The sequence below is a fragment of the Salvelinus namaycush genome, chromosome 19 (assembly GCF_016432855.1).
Source record: "Salvelinus namaycush isolate Seneca chromosome 19, SaNama_1.0, whole genome shotgun sequence".
NCBI classification, from domain to species: Eukaryota; Metazoa; Chordata; class Actinopteri; order Salmoniformes; family Salmonidae; genus Salvelinus; species Salvelinus namaycush.
This window is the reverse complement of record NC_052325.1, coordinates 5,391,663-5,415,066: the sequence shown is the minus strand read 5'-3', so window position 1 is coordinate 5,415,066 and position 23,404 is coordinate 5,391,663. Positions and strand designations below refer to the sequence as shown.

General features: G+C 43.6%; 1 protein-coding gene across 1 annotated transcript in view; it reads left to right on the top strand.

Annotated features, from left to right (window-relative positions):
• The window catches only part of LOC120064088 (adrenodoxin-like), a 31,790-nt gene extending 9,616 nt beyond the window's left edge, over positions 1-22,174 (top strand). Inside the window, exons 2-4 of the mRNA XM_039014434.1 lie at positions 6,733-6,857; positions 20,304-20,433; positions 21,472-22,174. Coding sequence (XP_038870362.1) covers positions 6,733-6,857; positions 20,304-20,433; positions 21,472-21,586 — 370 coding nt within the window. The 3' untranslated portion in view covers positions 21,587-22,174. The remainder of the gene's footprint in view (positions 1-6,732; positions 6,858-20,303; positions 20,434-21,471) is intronic.
• The last annotated feature ends 1,230 nt before the right edge of the window (positions 22,175-23,404 follow it).

Sequence of the window (23,404 nt, the reverse complement as noted above, 5' to 3'; positions counted from 1 at the left end):
TTTTAAAGCGCAACCAGGCATCCTCTACTGACGGGATGAGGTCATTATCCTTCCAGGATACTCGGGCCAGGTCGATTAGAAAGGCCTGCTCGCTGAAGTGTTTTAGGGAGCATTTGACAGTGATGAGGGGTGGTCGTTTGACCGCGGACCCATGCAATGAGGAAGTGATCGCTGAGATCCTGGTTGAAGACCGCAGAGGCGTATTTAGTGGGCAAGTTGGTCAGGATAATATCTAAGAGGGTGCCCATGGTTATGGATTTAGGGTTGTACCTGGTAGGTTCCTTGATAATTTGTGTGAGATTGAGGGCATCTAGCTTAGATTGTAGGACGGCTGGGGTGTTAAACATGTCCCAGTTTAGGTCACCTAACAGTATGAACTCTGAAGATAGATGGGGGCAATCAATTCACATAATATGGTGTCCAGTGCACAGCTGGGGGCTGAAGGGGGTCTATAACAAGCGACAATGGTGAGCGACTTGTTTCTGGAAAGGTGGATTTTTTAAAGTAGAAGCTCGAATTGTTTGGGCACAGACCTGGATAGTAAGATAGAACTTTGCAGGCTATCTCTGCAGTAGATTGCAACTCCGCCCCCTTTGGCAGTTCTATCTTGTCGGAAAATGTGGGGATAGAAATTTCAGGATTTTTGGTGGCCTTCCTAAGCCAGGATTCAGACACGGCTAGGACATCCGGGTTGGCGGAGTGTGCTAAAGCAGTGAATAAATCAAACTTAGGGAGGAGGCTTCTAATGTTAACATGCATGAAACCAAGGCTTTTATGGTTACAGAAGTCAACAAATGAGAGCGCCTCGGGATGGGATTGGTGCTGGGGGCTGCAGGGCCTGGGTTAACCTCTACATCACCAGAGGAGGAGTAGGATAAGGGTACGGCTAAAGGCTATAAGAACTGGTCGACTAGGGCATTTGGAACAGAGAGTAAAAGGAGCAGATTTCTGGGCGGCAGTTAAGAGGCACCAGTTAAGCCAGGTGAGGTCACCGCATGTGTGGGGGGTGGAACAAAGGGGCTAACTAGGGCATATTGGGCAGGGCTGTGGGCTCTACAGTGAAATAAGACAATCACTAACCAAATCAGCAATAGACAAGGCATATTGACATTAGGGAGAAGCATGTGTAGCCGGGTGATCATAGGGTCCAATGAGTAGCAATAGATTATTCAGGAAGCCGATTCAGTAGTTGCTACTATGCTAGGCGAGCTAGCGGGCCGGCGCTAGCAGATGGTCCTCCGGTGACGTCCCAACGGAAGAGACTGATTGAGACCACCTCGGAAGATTATGTCAGCAGACCAGTCGTGATGAATCGGCGGGGCTCCGTGTCGGCAGTAAGTAGGCCAGGCCAATTGGCAAAAGAGGTATTGTATCCCAAGAATTGGCTGGTGGACCTCTTCGGCTAGCCGGGAGATGGGCCTAGCTCAAGGCTAGCTCAAGGCTAACTGGTGTTTGCTTCGGGACAATGACGTTAGCCAGGAGTAGCCACTCTGATTGCAGCTAGCTAGCTGCGATGAATCGGTGTAAAAGTTCAGAGCTTGCGGTAGGAATCCAGAGATGTGGTAGAGAAAAAGCAGTCCGATATGCTCTGGGTTGATATCGCTCTGTGCAGACTGGCAGGTATTGACCGAGCTGAGGCTTGCTGTTGTCTAAGTTAACGGTGAAGACCGCTAGCAGTGGCTAACTGACTACTAGCTAGTAGCTAGTTAGCTGGCTAGCTTCTGATGAGGGTTCCGGTTCTAAAGTATTAAAATAGCAGATCCGTATCACATTGGGTGAGGCTGGTTGCAGGAGAGTATATTCGGTACATAAATGGAAAGTAGATTTAAATATATATGAAAAAAACTATATTTACATGAGACAAGACAAAACACACTTCCGACTGCTACGCCATCTTGGATTAATGTGCGCCGCGCCCCATGGGTCTCCCGGTCACGGCCGGCTGTGACAGAGCCTGGACTCGAATCCAGAATCTCTAGTGGCACAGCTAGTGCTGCGATGCAGTGCCTTTTTTAGACCACTGTGCCACTCGTGAGGCCCTACTGATGTTTAAAGGGATATCGGTGAACAAATACCTTGGTCAAGGCTATGATGGCGCCCGTGCAGTGAGTGGAGTTTACTCAGGTGTTCAAAAGCCCATATCAGACCGAGACCCTAATGCTTCTTAGGTAGGTCTTTATGAGTTCAAGGTTTTAGTTTAGAAAACGATCTCTCTGCAGAAGTGACAGTTACAGGGATGGTAAAAACAGCTTGATTGTTGTAGCAACATCAGGGAAACTTGGCAGAAGGGTGTTTCAAATACAAATTCCGCAAAATCTTTAATTGAGCCTCTCATTCTCCTTAATGGCCGGCCTCAACACGTTACGAAAAGAGATTAACTGTATAGGAAGCTCTGGGGACAGGTAGTCTGGATACTGGACAGCCAATAAATTGTCAGATTCAAACAGATGATCATCTTTAGCGGATAACAGTTCTTGAGGGCTTGAACAAAAAAAGAGATTTCGTTCATACTGGTGAACCGGCGTTTGAGTTCTGTGGTTGCAATATCAACAGTCCCTTATCTCTGGTATATACTATGTGTACAAAATATTATGAACACCTGCTCTTTCCATGACAGACTGACCAGGTGAAAGCTATGATCCCTTATTGATGTCACTTGTTAAATCCACTTCAATCAGTGTAGATGAAGGGGAGGAGTCCGGTTAAAAAATTATTTTTAAGCCTTGAGACTATTAAGACATGGATTGTGTATTTGTACCATTCAGAGGGTGAATGGGCAAGACAAAATATTTAAGTACCTTTGAACGGGGTATGGAGTAGGTGCCAGGTGCACCTATTTGTGTCAAAAACACTGCAGGGTTTTTCATCCTGATTCGTTTCCTGTGTGTATCAAGAATGGTCCACCACCCAAAGGACATCGAGGCAACTTGACACAACTGTCGGAAGCATTGGAGTTAACATGGGCCAGCATCCCTGTGGAATGCATTCGACACCTTGTAGAGTCCATGCCCTGCCGAATTGAGGCTGTTCTGAGGGCAAAAAGGGTGGATGCAACTCAATATTAGGAACATGTTCTTAATGTTTGTACACTCAGTGTATGTTGGCATGCATCAAATCAAATTGTATTTGTCACATGCGCTGAATACAACAGGTGTAGACTTTACAGTGAAATGCTTACATTACAAGCCATTAACCAACAATGTAGTTTTAAGAAAAATAAGTGTTAAGAATGTATTTACTAAAATAAACTGATGTAAAAAATAAATAAAAAATACATTTTTTTATTTATAATTAAAGAGCAACAATAAAACAACTGTAACGAGGCTATATACAGGGGGTACCAGTACAGGGTCAATGTGCAGGGGCACAGGTTAGTCAAGGTAATTGAGGTAATATGTACATGTAGGTAGAGGTAAAGTGATAATAAACGGAGAGTAGTAGCAGCGTAAAAATGGTGGGGGGGGGGGGTCAATGCAAATAGTCTGTGTAGCCATTTGATTAGCTGTTCAGGAGTCTTATGGCTTGGGGGTAGAAGCTGTTAAGAAGCCTTTTGGACCTAGAATGTGCGCTCCGGTACCGCTTGCCGTGTGGTAGCAGAGAGAACAGTATATGACTAGGGTGGCTGGAAGGCTTTTTAGGGCCTTCCTCTGACACCGCCTGGTACTGTAGAGAGGTCCTGGATGGCAGGAAGCTTGGCCCCAGTGATGTACTGTGGTGTACGCACTACCCTCTGTAGTGCCTTGCGGTTGGAGGTCAAGCAGTTGCGATGGTGCAGCTGTAGAACTTTTTGAGGACCCATGCCACATCTTTTCAATCTCCCGAGGGGGAATAGGCGTTGTCGTGCCCTCTTCACGACTGTCTTAGTGTGTTTGGACCATGATAGTTTGTTGGTGACGTGGACAAGCTCTCAACCTGCTCCACTACAGCCCCATCGATGAGAATGGGGGCGTGCTTGGACCTACTTTTCCTGTAGTCCACGATCATCTCCTTTGTCTTGATCACGTTGAGGGAGAGGTTGTTGTCCTGGCACCACACTGCCAGGTCTCTGACCTCCCTATATGCTGTCTCATCATTGTCTGTGATCAGATCTACCACTGTTGTGTTGTCTGCAAACTTAATGATGGTGTTGGAGTCGTGCTTGGCCATGCAGTCATGTGAACAGGGAGTACAGGAGGGGACTGAGCACTCGCCCCTGAGGGGCCCCTGTGTTGAGGAGCAGCATGGCAGGGTTGTTACCTGTTTAGTCCCATGGTCCTTAGCTTAGTGATGAGCTTTGAGGGCACTATCGTGTAGAAGGCTGAGCTGTAGTCAATGAATAGCATTCTCACGTAGGTGTTCCTTTTGTCCAGGTGGGAAAGGCAGTGTGGAGTGCAATAGAGATTGCGTCGTCTGTGGATCTCTTGGGGCGGTATGCAAATTGGAGTGGGTCTAGGGTTTCTGGGATAATGGTGTTGTGAGCCATGACCAGTCTTTCAAAGCACTTCATGGCTACATACTTGAGTGCTACGGGTCGGTAGTCATTTTGGCAGGTTACCTTGGTGTTCTTGGGCACAGGGACTATGGTGGTCTGCTTGAAACATGTTGGTATTACAGACTCAGTAAGGGACAGGTTGAAAATGTCAGTGAAGACACTTGGCAGTTGGTCAGCGCATGCTCGTAGTACACGTCCTGGGCCTTGTGAATGTTGACCTGTTTAAAGGTCTTCCTCACATCGGCTATGGAGAGCTTGCATGCATCATTCAAGACTAAGTTTTTAAATTGTGTGTAGTTTATTAGGTACACCCATCTAGTACTGCGTCGGACCCCCCCCCCCCCCCCCCCCATTTGCATCCAGAACAGCCTGAATTATTCTGGGCATGCTAACATTGCTCAATTGGTATCAAGGGACCTAACGAGTGCCCCACCATTACACTACCACCACCAGCCTGTACCGTTGACACCAGACAGGATGGGACCATGGACTCATGCTGCTTACGCCCTGACCGCTATTAGCATGACGCAACAGGAACCGGAATTCATTGGGCAAGGCAATGTTTTTCCACTCCTCAATTTTACAGTGTTGGTGATCACGTGGAGCCGCTTATTCTTGTTTTTAGCTGATAGAAGTGGAACCCGGTGTGGTCGTCTGCTGCAATAGCCCATCTGTGACAAGGACCAACAAGTTTTGCGTTTCGAGATTCTGCTCTGCACACCACTGTTGTACTGCGCCGTTATTTGCCTGTTTGTGGCCCGCCTGTTAGCTTGCACGATTATTGCCTTTCTCCTTCAACCTCTCATCAACGAGCTGTTTTCGCCCACAGGACTGCCGCTGACTGGATGTTTTTTCTTTGTGTACCATTCTTGTTAAACCCTAGACACGGTCGCGTGTGAAAATCCCAGGAGGCCATCCGTTTCTGAGATACTGGAACCGGTGCACCTGGCACCGACGATCATTCCACATTCAAAGTCACTTAGGTCACTCGTTTTGCCCATCCTAATGTTCAATCGAACAGTAACTGGATGCCTGTTTGCCTGCTTTATATAGCAAGCCAAGGCCACGTGACTGTCTGTAGGAGCCAACCATTTCCGTGAGCCTAATACCTAATAAACAGGCCACTGAGTGTAATACACAATGTCTCAGGAAAGACTATCTGGGTTGGCAATTCTCGGTATAGAAAACAGTCGGTCCAGCAACCTGGACATTCAGGCCATGGTGAAAACATTTACACACAAAAAATGAGGACTTCAGGAGACCAGGGGAGTCTCTCAAATTGGATTTAATTTGATTTAATTAAATTTACCTTGAATATTGCAGGCCATTTGTGTAGGCTGTAAGTTCAACAATAAATAGTGGCTGAATTTATCCTCAAACCGACTACTCTTTTCCTCATTGTTAGGCTATTTGATGTGTAATTTTTATAAAAAGTTTATAAATAGCAGCTAAATACGGTAAGCTAGTGTTTTGAGGGTGGACTGACTGTATTATTTGCCATTAATAGACTGGTTTTACGCACAACAACTTTCTATCCAAACTGGGAGAGAGTGAGAGGACGGCTCATGTCATGCAGGTTCAGGTAGCCTATAAAGGACAGTTGTATATTCAAAAAAATCTATTGGTAGCTGATTAGTATGCTGTTGCATCGGACATTTATTTTTACAATCTGAAATGTTTGAATTTCCAACTTGATTTACTGAAAAAGTAATTACATTATTGCCGCCAGCCAACAGTCTAAAAATGGCAGCATTGCGACACAGTGTATAGCTTTGTGAACCAAATAGGCCTACCAATAAATATTTATCCATTGCCCTCGCACCACAGAAAGCCTATCATCAATTCAATAGGCATGTAACCGCATAAACGTCAAAATTTCAGCATCTTTGACAGCGATTGGTAGTCTATACTTTGAGTGACTGTCAGGGTCCAGTGAAACTACGTTACGCCAGTGCATTACCTGCATACTTTGTTACCTTTTGAGACTTCAAAGGTAACAAAATATCCTGGCAACTCTAACATACGTCATGCAAACTCATTTTTAGTTGGGTTCAAAGGCAAGCCAAAATATTTTTATCCTGTGATGGTTTTGTATTATGTTATTCTTGGCTCACCTGAAAAGAACCCTGGTTCTCTCTCTCTTTCTCTCTCTCTTTCTCTCTCTCTCTTTCTCTCTTTCTCTCTCTCTCTCTCTCTCTTTCTCTCTCTCTCTCTCTCTCTCTCTCATCCTGTCTCCATTCACTTTCTCTATCCTACTCTAGGTCAGAGGAGAAGGTGACTGTCTATTTCATCAACCGCGATGGGCGGAAGATCACCACTTCAAGTGCCAAGGGCAACAGTCTTCTAGACCTGGTGGTCGAACAAAACCTAGATATTGAAGGTTTTGGTAAGTGTGGTGTACCTAGGGCTGTGATGGTCATGGAATTTTGGATGACATAATTGGCCTGCCAAATGACTGCGGTCAGTGTAATTTTTTTATTTTCACGCACATTATGCCGTCATAGAACTGGCGTCCCAATTCAAGTCAATAATAGCATAATGGGTGGACTGGCGGCCATTGCGAGGATCAAAGCAGGAATTGTACCCATTAATATGTGCTGTGATTCATTGATTCAACTCAACTGACATTACCAAATATTCCATTGCATGAGCCAAATCTGCATAATTTGAATGAACATTCTACACTGAACAAAAATATGAATGCAACATGTGAAGTTTTGTTCCCATGTTTCATGAGCTGACATAAAAGATCCCCGAAATGTTCCATACACATTAAATGCTTATTTCTCTCAAATTTTGTGCACAAATTTGTTTATCCCTATTAGTATTTATCCTTTGCCAAGATAATCCATCCACTTGAAAGGTGTGGCATATCAAAAAGATGATTAAACAGAATTATCATTACACAGGTGCACCTTGTGCTGGGGACAATAAAAGGCCACAGTTTTGTCACACAACACAATGACACAGATGTCTTAAGTTTTGAGGGAGTGTGCAATTGGCATGCTTACTGCAGAAATGTCCACCAGAGCTGTTGCCAGAGAATTAATGTTCATTTCTCTACCATAAGCCGCCTCCAACGTTGTTTTAGAGAATTTGGCAGTACGTCCAACCGGCCTCTCAATCGCAGACCACGTGTATGGCGTCGTGTGGGTGAGCGGTTTGCTGATGTCAATGTTGTGAACAGAGTGCCTCATGGTGGCGGTGGAGATATGGTATGGGCAGGCATAAGATACGGAGAACAAACACAATTACATTTTATCGATGGCAGTTTGAATGCACAGAGAGATACCGTGACGAGATCCTGTGGCACATTGTCTTGCCATTCATCACCTCATGTTTCAGCATGATAATGCATGGCCCCATGTCGCAAGGATCTGTACACAATTCTTGGAAGCTGAAAATGTCCCAGTTCTTCCATCGCCTGCATACTCACCAGACATGTCACCCGCTGAGCACATTTGGGATGCTCTGGATCGACGTGTAAGACAGCGTGTTCCAGTTCCCGCCAATATCCAGCAACTTCACACAGCCATTGAAGAGGAGTAGGACAGCATTCCACAGGCCACTGTCATGACGTTGCCTGCGTGGGTATAGCAAACCCCATCCCCCTCTCCCTGCCTCCACTCCTTCAACCCATGCTGTGATCACAGAGAGATGTCGTAAATTCCTGAGAATCTCCCCACCACAAACAGTATTAAGACAGAGGGTAAACTTTCAGGACAAAGGAATTCTCTTCCACCTCACAGAACTTGGGGTACGAACATATTTCATATTCCTGCAAAAGTATGAAATATCGGTGGACAGTCCAGCTATGAACCGGTCCATTTGTCACCACGTGGGAAACTCATGTGAGACTGTGGGACCACATTACCATACCGCTGTTTATATAATAACCTCAGATATGAGGTTTACATCTGTGTGTTGTATAAAATGAATGAGTGAGTATGATACTGTTTGTATAATTGTGTAATATGATTTTGAACTGTTTAATGAAGAAAAATACAACTCCCTGTTGTATTTGAACTAAATCCAAGGACCGCCCCTGAGCCAGTTGGGTCAGAGACCATGGAACCACCCCTCTCTGCTATCTGAATAAAAGCCAACTTTAAGAAATTACCATTCAGACCATGTTTATCCTCAATGGGGAGAACGAAGGTTGAATGTAACATTGCTGAAGTTTTAACCATACCACGTGGTTAAAACTCTTATACCAATAATAACAAGTTTTGATATTGATTACTAGTCTGCAGCTAGGAATTCTGTATCATTGAACGCGAAGAAAGACAACCGCCGAAACAATCATTCTTTAACGAATGTCCCTCTGAACAATCCACAACCGAGACAGAACTTCACTCCAACCAAAACGAACTTCTCTCCAACGACACACACACTGGACGTAACTATATATATATTGATTGCAATTGTTCCCGAATGAGTGAGCGTTCATGTGTAAGGATTAGCATGTCAATTGTTATAATTATGGACTCTGTAGTGAATTCTTAGTCGAACGCAACTTTCCCTTTGTCTAACAGCCGCCATGCCGGTTTAGCCCACTAGGGCATATTCCTTCCACCATTTCATGTAACTATTTTAAGTTTGTTTGTTTATGCATTTCTGTGAATTAATTAGTTAGTAATAAATAAATGATTTAAGACAATTGATGTATGGATGACTCATAGTGAAGACTGGGTTCGTGCAGATCAGCGATTTACGACGTTTGGAATGAGACTGACGTAAGGTAGAGTAAATACAAATTGAATTAGAAGACCATTGATCAGATAGGAAAATATCTGAAAGGTTATATTGGGAAATAATAACCTTGTAATCTAATAACTTTCCCTGGTGCCCTCGAATTCATAGTTAATTAGTTACGCTATTACTCAAGTGGTCGCGTAATCCCTAATTATAGGAATCTATGATAAAAACTAGTAAGTCTTCAATTTAACGATAGCAAAGACACGACATATATGACGCCCCCTGTGAAGGATCTAAGATAGAATTAGACTCTGCTGTGTAATTCCAAATATCAATTGTGCAAACAGAAATTGTACAAACAGACTGCTTTCTATAAAAATTGGTTGCGTGTGTGTATTCCTATTTGAAGAGGCTACATTGCGCCTCCGGTAGCGGTCTTTTAGCGTCAGAGCAGTGAGTGGTAAATTCCAGACTTAGTCCTTAGGCCAAACGGTACTATGTCTGTCGGTCAATATTAACTTCTAGAGCCAATAAGGTTAGAAATTAGAAGATATTCGTTCGTTCGGTGACCGAGCCGAAGTATTTGTCTGCCTACCACACTAAACCAGTGTGGACTGACTACAGGCATAGCTATATTTATGTACCGTGTCGCTCCGGTCAACATAACGCTAGCAAAATAGGCCGAAGGGTTTAAGGTGAGACGTCACTAGTAAACCTACCCTCTCCATGGCGAGAGGGACCCTATTTTTGCTTAGAACGTGATATTTCTGAACAATGTAAGCTAGCACGAGGTGGGAAATCCACGAGATGCATGCTAGCATAGAGGGAATTATTTTTTCACGTTCTGTGTGCTGTTTAAATTCCTCAGCCTCGCGCGACGGAAGTCCCGCCCTTTGTACTTCCGTTTGATTTCAGCATTTCGCATCCTGGTGGTAAAGAACCGCAAGTACATCCCTTAAAAGAGGTGGCGAAACCCAAACGTGGATCACGTTTAAATAATCCAGCAATCAATTGTTTGGGTCTCATTCAATTTATTTATTTAAATTGTCGGACATACCTTTCTAGGTTCTTCCAATTAAATGAGACATCTTAAACTTCTCATATTAACCTAGATTAAGCACTTCTCAGGTTAATTAAAGTTTAATTCACAAATTGCCTATACAGGTTTGATTTATCATTAAATTGATCAATCAGTAAAATTTGGGTTTTTCAAAACCCATTCAGTAATCCAGTATTGACAGAAGCCCCGCCCCAGCGGGAATCCCATGTGGCTTCGGCCTTAGGGGGAAGTGTACCACAGTGTTGAATGTTCCAAACATTTGGTCTACTGGTTACACATATGATATCCAATCAACAGAGATTGTATGGATTATCGTCTCATTCAATTTAATAAATTAAATTGTTGAACATAATTTAATGTTCTTCCAATCAAATGAGACACTTTTAAACTTCTCATATTAACCTAGATGAAGCCACATCTCATGTTAATTAAAGTTTAATACCCAGATAGCCTACACAGGTAGGATTAATCATTGGCATTGATTAATTAATTCAATTTGCTTTTGCAAATTCATTCACGTCCAACTTCCACAGTACTGTCCAGTACTGATAGCTCATTAACGTCTATAAATAGATTAAAACTTGTCTTTGCAGCTTCCAATATATTCCAAAACCAAATTTAGGAAAATTAGGAAAAACATTTTTCCTTTCAAAATGTTCTAATAATGTGCAAGCAATCAGAAGGGGTAGTCCCCACCCGCCCGCTAATTAGTGAACCTCCACCCGCAAATGTATTGATCTCTGACCTCAGCAGCGATACCAACACTAATTATGCCCTTAGTGGAAAAGCAGACAACAGCGCTTTCCAAAATCAACCATCAGGCGCAGGCCTCGTAAAGGTTCTCTCCAGTCTAGCCCTGATGTCTTGCCACCCGAGATTGGCATCTGTCCAATACCGCAGTGCACAGCTGAAGCACGAGCAGGTGATGGTAGACATGGAGGGACAGGTGGAGAGAACCGGGAAACTAATGACAAATGCAGAAAATGGAAAAATTCTGCTAGCTATGGAGCTGCGCTTGAAAACTGAACAATTCAATAAAATTGCAAACACGTATGACGATGAACAAGCACAAGCTCTTCAACAAAATCGTTTTCTACAGGAACAAAATCAAATGCTACTGGAACAACTCGATTTATACAAAACTAAATACGATAATGTCCACGCCAAACTAGATAAATCTGAAGAGTTATCTACAAACAGGAGCGCTCAACTTGATAACATGCATGCAGTTATGTTGAACATTACTCAAAATAACACGGTTCTACTCAAAACGCTGCAGACCAAAGACGATCAGTTAATGAACATAATGACAAAGTTGGATGACAAGTCAGCAGAACTCATTGAAGTCGCTGACCAAATGAATGATGAGAGAACTCAGGTGATGAAGATGGAAATATTGATTTCTAAGCAAGCAGCGGAAATATCATCACTGAATATCTCGCTCCGTACTCGAGACCTCTATCTGGAAACCATGACAGATAAGTTTGAGACCGAAAGGAGCAAGTGTGACACTCACGTGTCCAAAATCAGTACTCTAAGCGCTCAAGTGGACTCTGCAATGCAGCAGAATACCACCCTTAGGTACCATCTGGATGAAGTCCAGAATGGTCACGCTCTACAGCGCGACTACCAATCCAAGCAACCGGAGCCCTGTACTCACAGGAGTAAAGACGATAGGTTTCAGACCTTGCCTCCCTCATGTGTCCCTCAGTCTTCTCCTCTTGGTCATTCGGCACTGAGTAATATTGCACCTCTTGGCCAACAACAACAAGGCTTGGCTTCTTCTCTTGGCCTTTCGGCCCCAATCTCTCCACAGGATGAAGCCAACCCTCTCCGCTCGCTTGGCGCGGAATACCTTGACAAACTCGTCAAGTATTTCCCCACCTTTGACCCCGTTCCAGGTCAGCCAAACGATACTGAGACGTTCCTAACTGACATAGAGGACGCGTTGGAGGGCTACCCGGACGCTACGGGTTCTGACAGGGTTTACCTGTTGAAGCGAACGTCAAATAGACACGTGACAAGGTTCATTCGTCTACAACAGCAACACGTGCTAAATGACTACGCTAAACTTGCCACAGCTTTGAAAGTAGAATTCAGTGGTTCTGCGACTCGCAAACACAATAGCTCACTGGCTAACACCGTTAAACAAGCTCGGAACGAACACCCACAAGCTTACTATCATAGGCTTCGTTCAGCTTCCCTTGGCCTACTCACTGAAACAGGCATGGAAGACCTGTTACCTTTTAAACAAATGTTCCTGTCGAACATGTATCCTACCTTCATTACCTACTTGGGCCCTGCCGCCCACGTTGGCTTGCCTATCTTACAACTCAGAGAGCTTGCAAGCACAGCTTTTGAGGCATCAAAAGTTCACAACGCTAAGAGCCCTGACCACTCGGTTTTGAAGTTTGACCAGGAGCACTCACTCCAGCTAGAGGGTGCATTATCAGGTATTGGAGCGCTGAGAGATGACGCACAACAACAGTTTCTACCACGAAACCATGATTCCAATAACCTCCGCGGTCGAAATAACTGTAAAGTACGTCGCAATCAACATGACTACCGCTACAATCGACCTGTTCGCTACGTTCCTGCACCCAACCCACACAAAGTGTCAGAGCACAAGGGTAACAAAGGGTTGAAGGACAATCAAAACGTAGACCAATGTTCTCCAGCAGTTCCACTACGGGAAGAACTAAAGCGAGAACAATTTGAGAAAAGGGTAAAAGATAAGTCACAAGGACTAGACGGGGAATTACCGGACACCAGGTCCGCAGGAATTAACACCCATAGCAAGGACGTTAAAGTTCAAATTTCTCCCGCTCTCATTCAAGACCCTACCCAGGGCCCGCTTGATCAAGAAATTAGACCCCGGGCTTTGTCTATAGACTCTGATACAAAGGTTGCGAAGAAAAAGGTCAAACGCTTCGTTAAAACTAAGCCCACTCAAAATCTGAAAAGTCGATTTGCTTCCACCTTGAACAGAATTGACACTTCACGTGGTTGCGAACAACCACTCCACTTTGTGGGGAATATGTCCACTAACCACGAATCTAAACGCCCGTACCTGGAAACAGTCCTGGAGGACTGCTTAACTTGTCATGCGCTAATTGATTCGGGTGCGACAATATCACTCATCTCTCAAACATTGTTTGATGATCTCAAAAAGGCTTTGAAGCCAACTAAACGTTGGTTAAAAGTGGAACGATGCGACACTACACTTCGAGGGGTCACTCAGACTACCTCTGCTCTCACATTGAGAGTCATGCTGAAACTACACTTCAAGGACGTATCGCTCATTCACCCTGTGTACGTTACCAGCCTCGAAACCGTACCCCTGCTACTTGGAGCAGACTTGATGGATCGGTTACTCCCATTGATGGATTGGAAAACCAACCAGGTATGGTCACAGGCCACCCTGCCTTCTCCACTGACCACACTGTCGTCCCCTAACGCTAGCTGCAACGCAATCAGTCATGAGGGATATCTGTCAAAAGCACCCCTTGGGAAAAAGACGTTTAAAAACCTCTTGGGGCAGAATCCGATCCAAGGAGATATTACGATATCTCGACACATTCCATCAGCCAACCTGATTGACCATTCTTTTCATGATTTCGAGCCAACTGTCTCTGTTAATAAGCAACTTCCCTCCTCCGTGCAGTCATGCAATACGGTAGTTGAGATGAACTCCTCTTGCCCTTCAGACATTTCCGCAAGCACTGCGGCCGTCTCAGCAAGAAAAACATCGATGCGCAGAGTATACTCTGCTTCCGATGATACACCTTCCGCTTTGTTGGGGACTGTCAACCCTTACAATGACACTAATGGCGTCAGTCCAGCAACTGACCCGATGATTCCCACTGGTGAAACACTTTGCGATATCACAGACCGATATCCTCGTCTCAGTTCGCAGGTAGTGAAGAGGTTGCCACACGCGGTGGGGACTGACATGCCTCGACAGCCACTGAGCGTTTTGAAGCACAAACACCAGGAGATTTAGTTGAAAGGTTACAGCCATTCTCATAACAACGCGGCCGCTGACAACTCGTACATCGGGTCCGATCTTTTCATTTGCGCCTCGGACACCAACACCACCCGCTGGTGGGGGGGTCCCGAGACACAAAGGGGGGGAATAGTAGCCCAGACCCATGATGAGCCTCATCGAGGCCGGTGGGGGGGTCAAAACTATGGACAACACCGTACGAGGCCGCCAGAGCATTAATCAAATCTAGTTGTAAACTCCCCTATGAGAACATGGAGGAGCAGACAGGCCCCTAGACGGGGATTATCTTAGAGCACATCTAAAATAGTACTGAGGTGTACCACACTGGTCGTAAAGGAAGTCCAGTGGACTTGTCCACCTCCAAAACAAATGGCAACAATAATCATTCCTTGCCATGTGTAGGTTCAACTACAATACAACTAGTAAAATGCTCCAATCATGTGTTCCGGTAGTATAATATTTCAAAATAAATCGGTAGGATAACTGGTCCCTTTGAGCACCAGTACCAATACCAGCAACAGTCAGTCTAGCTACAATCAGTAAGGAGGTTAGAGACCTAACCAATCAAATTACCCTTGACAATAGCGACATAGGAGTCACTCAGAGTGCAACACAGGGAAGGGAATCTCCAGTGCACTCTTCCAATGGTTAACACACATGCCACTAATAAATAGAATCCTTCATTCAGGAGGAAAATTATTAGAATCATTAACCATGATCACACCACGTACGACGGGTCCAATACTTATAGTACTTCCGTCGTGAGGTTAGCTCCTCCGTGGATAACATAGCTATGAAATAGACTTCATACCTATCACCACTACAATAGTGGAAGACACAGTGACTTAGTAAAACTACTACAGACTCCCTCGACACCAATTCTGACTGACCTCCAGGCATCGACCTGAAAATTTCCTGACTACGTCAGACTCTTTCTGAACAAGTTGTAATCTGCCAGGATACTTGGTTTTCTTCCCTTGACATGCACGCTTGTTTAAGCATAAACGCACATGCACAACGGAACATCCAATTAGGATTTATGCTAGGATCACTTAAGGGTCCAAGCAAAATACCAGCCTTAGTAAAGTTGAACATTTACTTCTAGGCCTTTGTCTCTACAGCACTCACCAGTTTCCATCCCAGAAGTCCATAGGTCATCCCTGTAGACTGCCCAAAACTAGTGCCTTACAGCTGTAAAGTTATCATATAGTTATCAACTTAGGATAGTGCCTAAGCAACACACCAAGTAGGAAAACCCTAGATATGGCGTTAGAGACAATGCCATGATAGTCATTTTGCCAGAACATTGGACGTATATAGAATACAGTCCAATTAGATGATTTTTGTGTGAGAACTATATTTTGTATCTTTTTTTTGTTTATGCTTTCATTCCTTTTCGGTTCAGTTCCTTTGACATTTAGGAAGTGATAGAGCCATAAACAACTTCCCCATACAACATTCACTTAGTGCCACAACGCCGCTCATTGGGGAATGAATGTAATTATATATATATTTCATGAGTGTGTGTGCGTTGTTAACATCTGCCTAAGTTACTGCTCAGATCTTCCAGTCTGGACGACAACCAGACGACGGGTCCGCAACGGCGACCCCAAATCCTGACACCCACGGCCCATCCTTGTGGCTGCATGCCCGCTGTCAGAGAACCTACCAAGGTAAACCACCAAGGGGGGGACCGCAACGGCGATCACCAACCAGGACATCCCCTGGCCCTCCCTGGGGTACTTTGCAGCTTCCAGGGAACCTACCAAGGTACATCACTAGAAGGGACCTCCACGGCGATCACCAACCGGACATCAACTGCGATCCTTGTGGTGGACTGCTCCGCTTTCAGAGAAGCCTACCAAGTTCAACCACCAGAGGGGACTGCAACGATGATCTACAAGCAGGACACCACGTGTTCATGATTTTATGTTGATTTGTAACTTGCAGGACAAACAAGATCCAAACCACCAGGGGGGGTATGTCATGACGTTGCCTGCGTGGGTATAGCAAACCCCATCCCCCTCTCCCTGCCTCCACTCCTTCAACCCATGCTGTGATCACAGAGAGATGTCGTAAATTCCTGAGAATCTCCCCACCACAAACAGTATTAAGACAGAGGGTAAACTTTCAGGACAAAGGAATTCTCTTCCACCTCACAGAACTTGGGGTACGAACATATTTCATATTCCTGCAAAAGTATGAAATATCGGTGGACAGTCCAGCTATGAACCGGTCCATTTGTCACCACGTGGGAAACTCATGTGAGACTGTGGGACCACATTACCATACCGCTGTTTATATAATAACCTCAGATATGAGGTTTACATCTGTGTGTTGTATAAAATGAATGAGTGAGTATGATACTGTTTGTATAATTGTGTAATATGATTTTGAACTGTTTAATGAAGAAAAATACAACTCCCTGTTGTATTTGAACTAAATCCAAGGACCGCCCCTGAGCCAGTTGGGTCAGAGACCATGGAACCACCCCTCTCTGCTATCTGAATAAAAGCCAACTTTAAGAAATTACCATTCAGACCATGTTTATCCTCAATGGGGAGAACGAAGGTTGAATGTAACATTGCTGAAGTTTTAACCATACCACGTGGTAAAACTCTTATACCAATAATAACAAGTTATGATATTGACTTCTAGTCTGCAGCTAGGAATTCGGTATCATTGAACGCGAAGAAAGACAACCGCCGAAACAATCATTCTTTAACGAATGTCCATCTGAACAATACACAACCGAGACAGAACTTCACTCCAACCAAAACGAACTTCTCTCCAACGACACACACGCTGGACGTAACTATATATATATTGATTGCAATTGTTCCCGAATGAGTGAGCGTTCATGTGTAAGGATTAGCATGTCAATTGTTATAATTATGGACTCTAGTGAATTCTTAGTCGAACGCAACTTTCCCTTTGTCTAACAGCCGCCATGCCGGTTTAGCCCACTAGGGCATATTCCTTCCACCATTTCATGTAACTATTTTAAGTTTGTTTGTTTATGCATTTCTGTGAATTAATTAGTTAGTAATAAATAAATGATTTAAGACAATTGATGTATGGATGACTCATAGTGAAGACTGGGTTCGTGCAGATCAGCGATTTACGACGTTTGGAATGAGACTGACGAAAGGTAGAATAAATACAAATTGAATTAGAAGACCATTGATCAGATAGGAAAATATCGGAAAGGTTATATTGGGAAATGGTAACCTTGTAATCTAATAACTTTCCCTGGTGCCCTCGAATTCATAGTTAATTAGTTACGCTATTACTCAAGTGGTCGCGTAATCCCTAATTATAGGAATCTATGATAAAAACTAGTAAGTCTTCAATTTAACGATAGCAAAGACACGACACCACAATCAACAGCTTGATCAACTCTATGCGAAGGAGATGTGTCACACTGCATGAGGCAAAATGCCTACCTTTTTTTTAAGGTATCTGTGACCAACAGATGCATATCTATAATCCCAGTCATGTGAAATCCATAGATTAGGGCCTATTGAATTTATTTAAATTGTCTGATTTTCTTATATAAACTCAGTAAAATCTTTGAAATTGTTGCATTTTATATTTTTGTTCAGTACACATTACCATGGAAATTATTGCATCACAATACCAGGCAGCCATTGCAAGTGTACCCATGAGTTTACCAGTCAAATTGCCAGGGTTAGCGGTTCCAAGCCTGTTCTATTCATTCTATTTCGAGGTGTGCTGCTGCTGCAGGGAGGGGGCTGTTGCATAGGCAACTGAAGACTTGTTTGCTACAACACCTTCCTTGTTTCAGCAAGAAGCAACAAAGTTTCATCACGTTGTTAAGAGTCCATGTTACCGCAGAAACGGACTCAACCACATGAATGCCCAGCCATCCCATCTTCAGTCAGTCAAAAATAAACGGTTATGACTGTCTTCATCCATAACCGTCAGTTACACTGTTATACGGTAATTGTGCCCGTCCTAGATGTGCCATGGTGAAGTAGACTGCATGCTTATGGATACTGTTCGCATCCTGGCAATTGCCAATGTGGGTCCATATTTCTGATGCTGTGTTTATTTGATAAGATCCAATATACATTTCCTACAAGAAGCTGATGAAGAAGCCAGAGGATGACATGGCATTATTTCCATATTAGGGCGTGTAGTTAGACTGTCACTCTCTCACCAAGAGTGGCACTTTAACATGCTGCCCAGTTACCTCTGGCACTTCTACTAAATGTTTCCATGGCTTTATATGGATGAGCCCCAGCATCAAGCATTCTATCCAGACAGAGTGAGAGAACCGAGGGAGGGAGGGAAAGAGGGGGGGTGAACACAATATGCGTCAGCAACATCACCTTTGATGTTTGCAAGGCTTTTTTTCTCGCACTCTTTCCCTCTGTCTTCTCTGTCCAGCTCATTTCTCCTGCACGTCTGTCCTATTTAGGCATTGACATGATACAATCTGGATCCCTGAAAAAGCGCCATGGTAGAAAGAGGGGGAAAACCTGTCTGGGGTTCTGTCCTCCCCTGCAGATGTCAGGACTCCTCATCCTCCTGTCTAGAGAGAGGGGGAGAGAGCAGTAAACGAAGGCCACTGGAGGTGGAGGTCTATTTCTAGTCTCTAGTCTTGGGCGGTATACCGTATACCTGGGGTATTGGGGAAAAAGCCATGGGATGGTTTTTCAATACCGTCACGACTATTTCTTTGAATTTTTTCAAGTAATGTTCAGATTTGTAGCTACATTTTAAGTAAATACCAGCAGTCAACTTGTGCAATACGTTAGGAGATGAAGCAGATTGCGTTCTTCATTTCACCTTACCGTAGTTCCCAGTTGAGCCAGTTACGTGTTTGTTTGTAAATAGCATAACGGGAGAAAGCAGGAGCTGGTGAGTCCATAGTGTTCTATATCTATCTATTGGTGAGTCTTTATTGTAAACGCATATGAGGTGATGAAGTTACTGAGTGGCACAGTGGTCGGAGGTGTCACTACAGCCGCTGATTTGATCCCGGGCTGTACCACAACCGGCCGTGATCGGGAGTCCCAAAGGGCGGCACACAATTGGCCCAACGTCGTCCGGGTTAGGGGAGGGTTTGGCCGTGGTAGGCCGTCATTGTAAATAAGAATTTGTTATTAACTGACTTGCCTAGTTAAATAAATATATATATTTTTCTGCCAGAAGTTAGAGTTCTGGATGAGTTCTGTACAGCTGACATTTTTCCCTGTGCTTTCTACTACTTTTTTCTTCCCCCCCTCCTCCGTTCTTCTCCCATCTGCTTTGTGTACACATGCTGGTCTTCCTTCAGAAAACCATGAATCACAACTTTGTTCATTTGCACAATTTGTCTCGTTCACTTTCGCTTCTAAGTAACCACACTCACCGAAAATTACATTGGGTAGCTACTAGCTATGCTTGTACAACTTGAGCTGGATTTGCCTGTCTTTGCAATTAGTTGGTTAGTTTTAGCTCGTTAGCATTTAGTTAATGGCATCTATGTGATTTGGCTATTACCTGTGCAAATTTTGTTAGCATTCTGGTAATAGACGATCAATGGGCTTTTTTTGCGTTGTTTGCGCCCCCTCATTTTTTATGTATGGGTTGCCCCAGGATTCGAACCCACTACCCTCGCGTTACAAGCGACATGCTCTACCAACTGAGCTACCAATGCGTGAACCCGCCTCTCGCAGAAGGAAGTCAATCCTGAATGGAATGTGCTTTTGATAGGCTGAACTGATTTTTGTAGTGTTTCTGGGCAGGTCCGTGGGTTGGGCTGGTGTAAAGCTTTCTCACAACCTCTCACCTCTTCCTCTCTCCTCACAGTAAAAACGGTTCCATGCATTAGAGTAGACATTAATCCAGTGCCTTCAGAACTTCATCCTTACATATCCCATAATGTATTTTTTTTTTTCTCTCTCTTTCTCCCCCCCCCATGTGTACATCCTGTGGTTTCAATCATATGAATGGAAAGTCAGTGAAGTCATTCCCCTCTAGGACTGGGCTGTTCTCTACTGATAGATCCTGATATACATCATCCCTTAACAGTTTGCTTTTAAATGTGTGTTCCCCAGGTGTGTGTGAGGGGACCCTGGCCTGTTCCACCTGTCATGTGATCCTGGATCAGAAGGTGTACAACCAGCTGGGGCCCATCACTGATGAGGAGAATGACATGCTGGACCTGGCCTTTGGCCTCACTGATACGTGAGTCACAGACATACACGCACATTCCAAAACACACATTGGCGGGAAGATGATTCTGGCATATTAAAGGCCTCACAGACAAATGAGTGACACGCTTGCTGATGCATACACATCACATAGCATGTACTCTCTCCCACACACACTCACACATAGAACACCTATGAACATGTTGAGCCTGGCCCACGGCTTAACCTGCTGATAAATCACATTATTTCAGGTAGGCTTCCAGCCAATAGAGATCAAGAGGTTCAGTTGCCGGGTGAGATGAGCAGATTAAAGATAACCACAGTTTGATTAATATAAGATAATTGTTTCTTTCCAATTCACTTCACATTAGAATATAATTAGTTAGGTATGAAAAGGGTACTAATTCCACTCAGGTGACAAATCAAATCAGTACGATTATAATGCATATCAAACGTGTGTTTTCTCCCTCACATGTGCTCAGTCTCAGCAACGTGATGCTCTCAGCCACCTTGTATTTGAGACTATTGTTTGTCTATAACATTTAACCTGGTCAAGACCAGAGTTTTCCCCTGGCTGACCTTTCACATATCTAACATGATTTTCTGGAACACATCAATACCAGATACTGACTGTGGGTTTCTCTACTAATGAGGATGTGCTTCTCCCACATGGCTCCCATCCCAGTTTAAGACAAACAGTTTACACAGTAACTCACACATTTGGAATGATAACATAACATGTTACGTAAGGTCTATTAACATGTGAATGTGAACATAGTGTATGTGCGCTTCTTATGCTAGTGTGATATTTATTTTATTATTAACCCCTCCACCACAGACTTTTAAGACTTGGTGTTTGCTTTAACTGTCTGTAGCATCAGATTAGATTTTTGTAGATTTTTATTTTATAAATGATTTTGTCACAAAGTGCATGAGACCAGCCTGGGCCTTAACCACAAAAGAGCCAAACCAAGGTGCTAGTGGGAAGGGAATAGATTTGACAACATGGTTCCCTGTTAATAAAGTGTGTGTAATGACCTTGTCCCTGTACCTGCTGTCTGCGGTCCTGCAGGTCTCGTCTGGGTTGTCAGGTCTGCCTATCCAGAGATCTGGAGGGCATAACGGTCCGTGTGCCAGACGGGGTGAACGACATGCGGCGATCTGACGATGCTGGACCTACACTGTAAAGCATCTTGTTGTTTTACAGTATTATACAAAACTAACAGTAAAGTACTATATTAATGATTAATTGCCCTAAATCGAAATGCAATCTGGGTGGTTTTAGGTCTAACTGATTAATTGATACTATACAATTCCAAAGAAACTTGGTTTAACAGTACATTCCTGTTAAAAAGCGCTATATTTCCAATGGTACTGTAATTCCACCCCACAGACTACTGTACTCTTCCCTGTAGTGGTTTCATGTTATTGTTGTTTTCATTAACATATTATGAGGTGTGCCTTGTAAGAGGCTGCATTTGTTCCACCGGTTAGTGAGAGTGAGGTACCAATTTAACTGATACAGTATGTGGTGGTAGTAGTGCCTCAACAATTGAATGTGCATACAGTAGGGGACAGATTGGAGTGGCAGCAAGTCTTACACCTTTAATGGTTTAGTATTTGCCATGTTCTTTGGTCTGTTTTGCCCTTTATTCACTGCCAGTTTAGAAACCTTTGTTAAGGCCTCTAGAAGTGCAAGTGGTATACAGTACCAGTCAAAAGTTTGGACACACCTACTCATTCAAGAGTTTCTTTATTTTTACTATTTTCTACATTGTAGAATAATAGTGAAGACATCAAGACTATGAAATAACACATATGGAATCATGTAGTAACCAAAAAAGTATTAAATATATCGAAATAGATTTTATATTTGACATTCTTCAAAGTAGCCACCCTTTTCCTTGATGACAGCTTTGCACACTCTTGGCATTCTCTCAACCAGCTTCATGAGGTAGTCACCTGGAATGCATTTCAATTAACAGGTGTGCCTTGTTAAAAGTTCATTTCTTTCCTTCTTAATGCATTTGAGCCAATCAGTTGTGATGTGACAAGGTAGGGGTGGGTATAGAGAATATACCCCTATTTGGGGTAAATATATATATATATATATATATATATATACATATACATTACCGTTCAAAAGTTTGGGTCACTTAGAAATTAAAATAACATCAAATTGATCAGAAATACACAGTGTAGACATTGTTAATGTTGTAAATGACTATTGTAGCTGGAAACGGCAGATTTTTTTTGAATGGAATATCTACATAGGCGTACAGAGGTCCATTATCAGCAACCATCACTCCTGTGTTCCGCTAGTAACCTACAGTAAATAGCTAGTAACCTACAGCAAATAGCTAGTAACCCACAGTAAATAGCCAGTAAGCGAATGTCAAGTTTTGTTTATAGATCAAATATTTAGTATTGTTGAAATGCTGAAATAAAAGAGTTTTCCTAATTATTAAGATCAATGCATCCACTCTGTATTTTATTTTTTACCTTGTCATTCTACCTTGTGTCACCAACGTTCAGGTAGGCCTAAGCTATAATACTAACTTTACAAAACATTTCACATTTACAATCTCTAACATTCTGAGCGTTCTTCCTCTGTGTTCAGCATCTCTACACTGTTGCACTCTTCTCATTTTGACAGACTCCTCCTTTCCCCCTGATAAATGTGTGTTATGTTGCCTCTGCTTTCCCCTAGTTCTAATTGAGACAACTCAAAGATGGCTCATGTGGAATGTGTTGTCAGACTTAGAGGGGTTATTAGTGGGAGCAGTGGAAAAGTGGCTTCGGCACACTCAGTCACTCATCTGAGGTGTCTCTCAGTGATGACATCATCTTTGTTCTGAGAGAGCTGCTGACAAACACATCAATCAACTGTCACTCAGAGAGCAAGAGAGAGGGAGGTGGAGAGACCGGAGTAAAGGGGTGAGAAAGGGTAAGACAGGCAAAGGTATGGAAAAAGGGGTTAGGTGACAAGGGTAGAAGGAGATGTG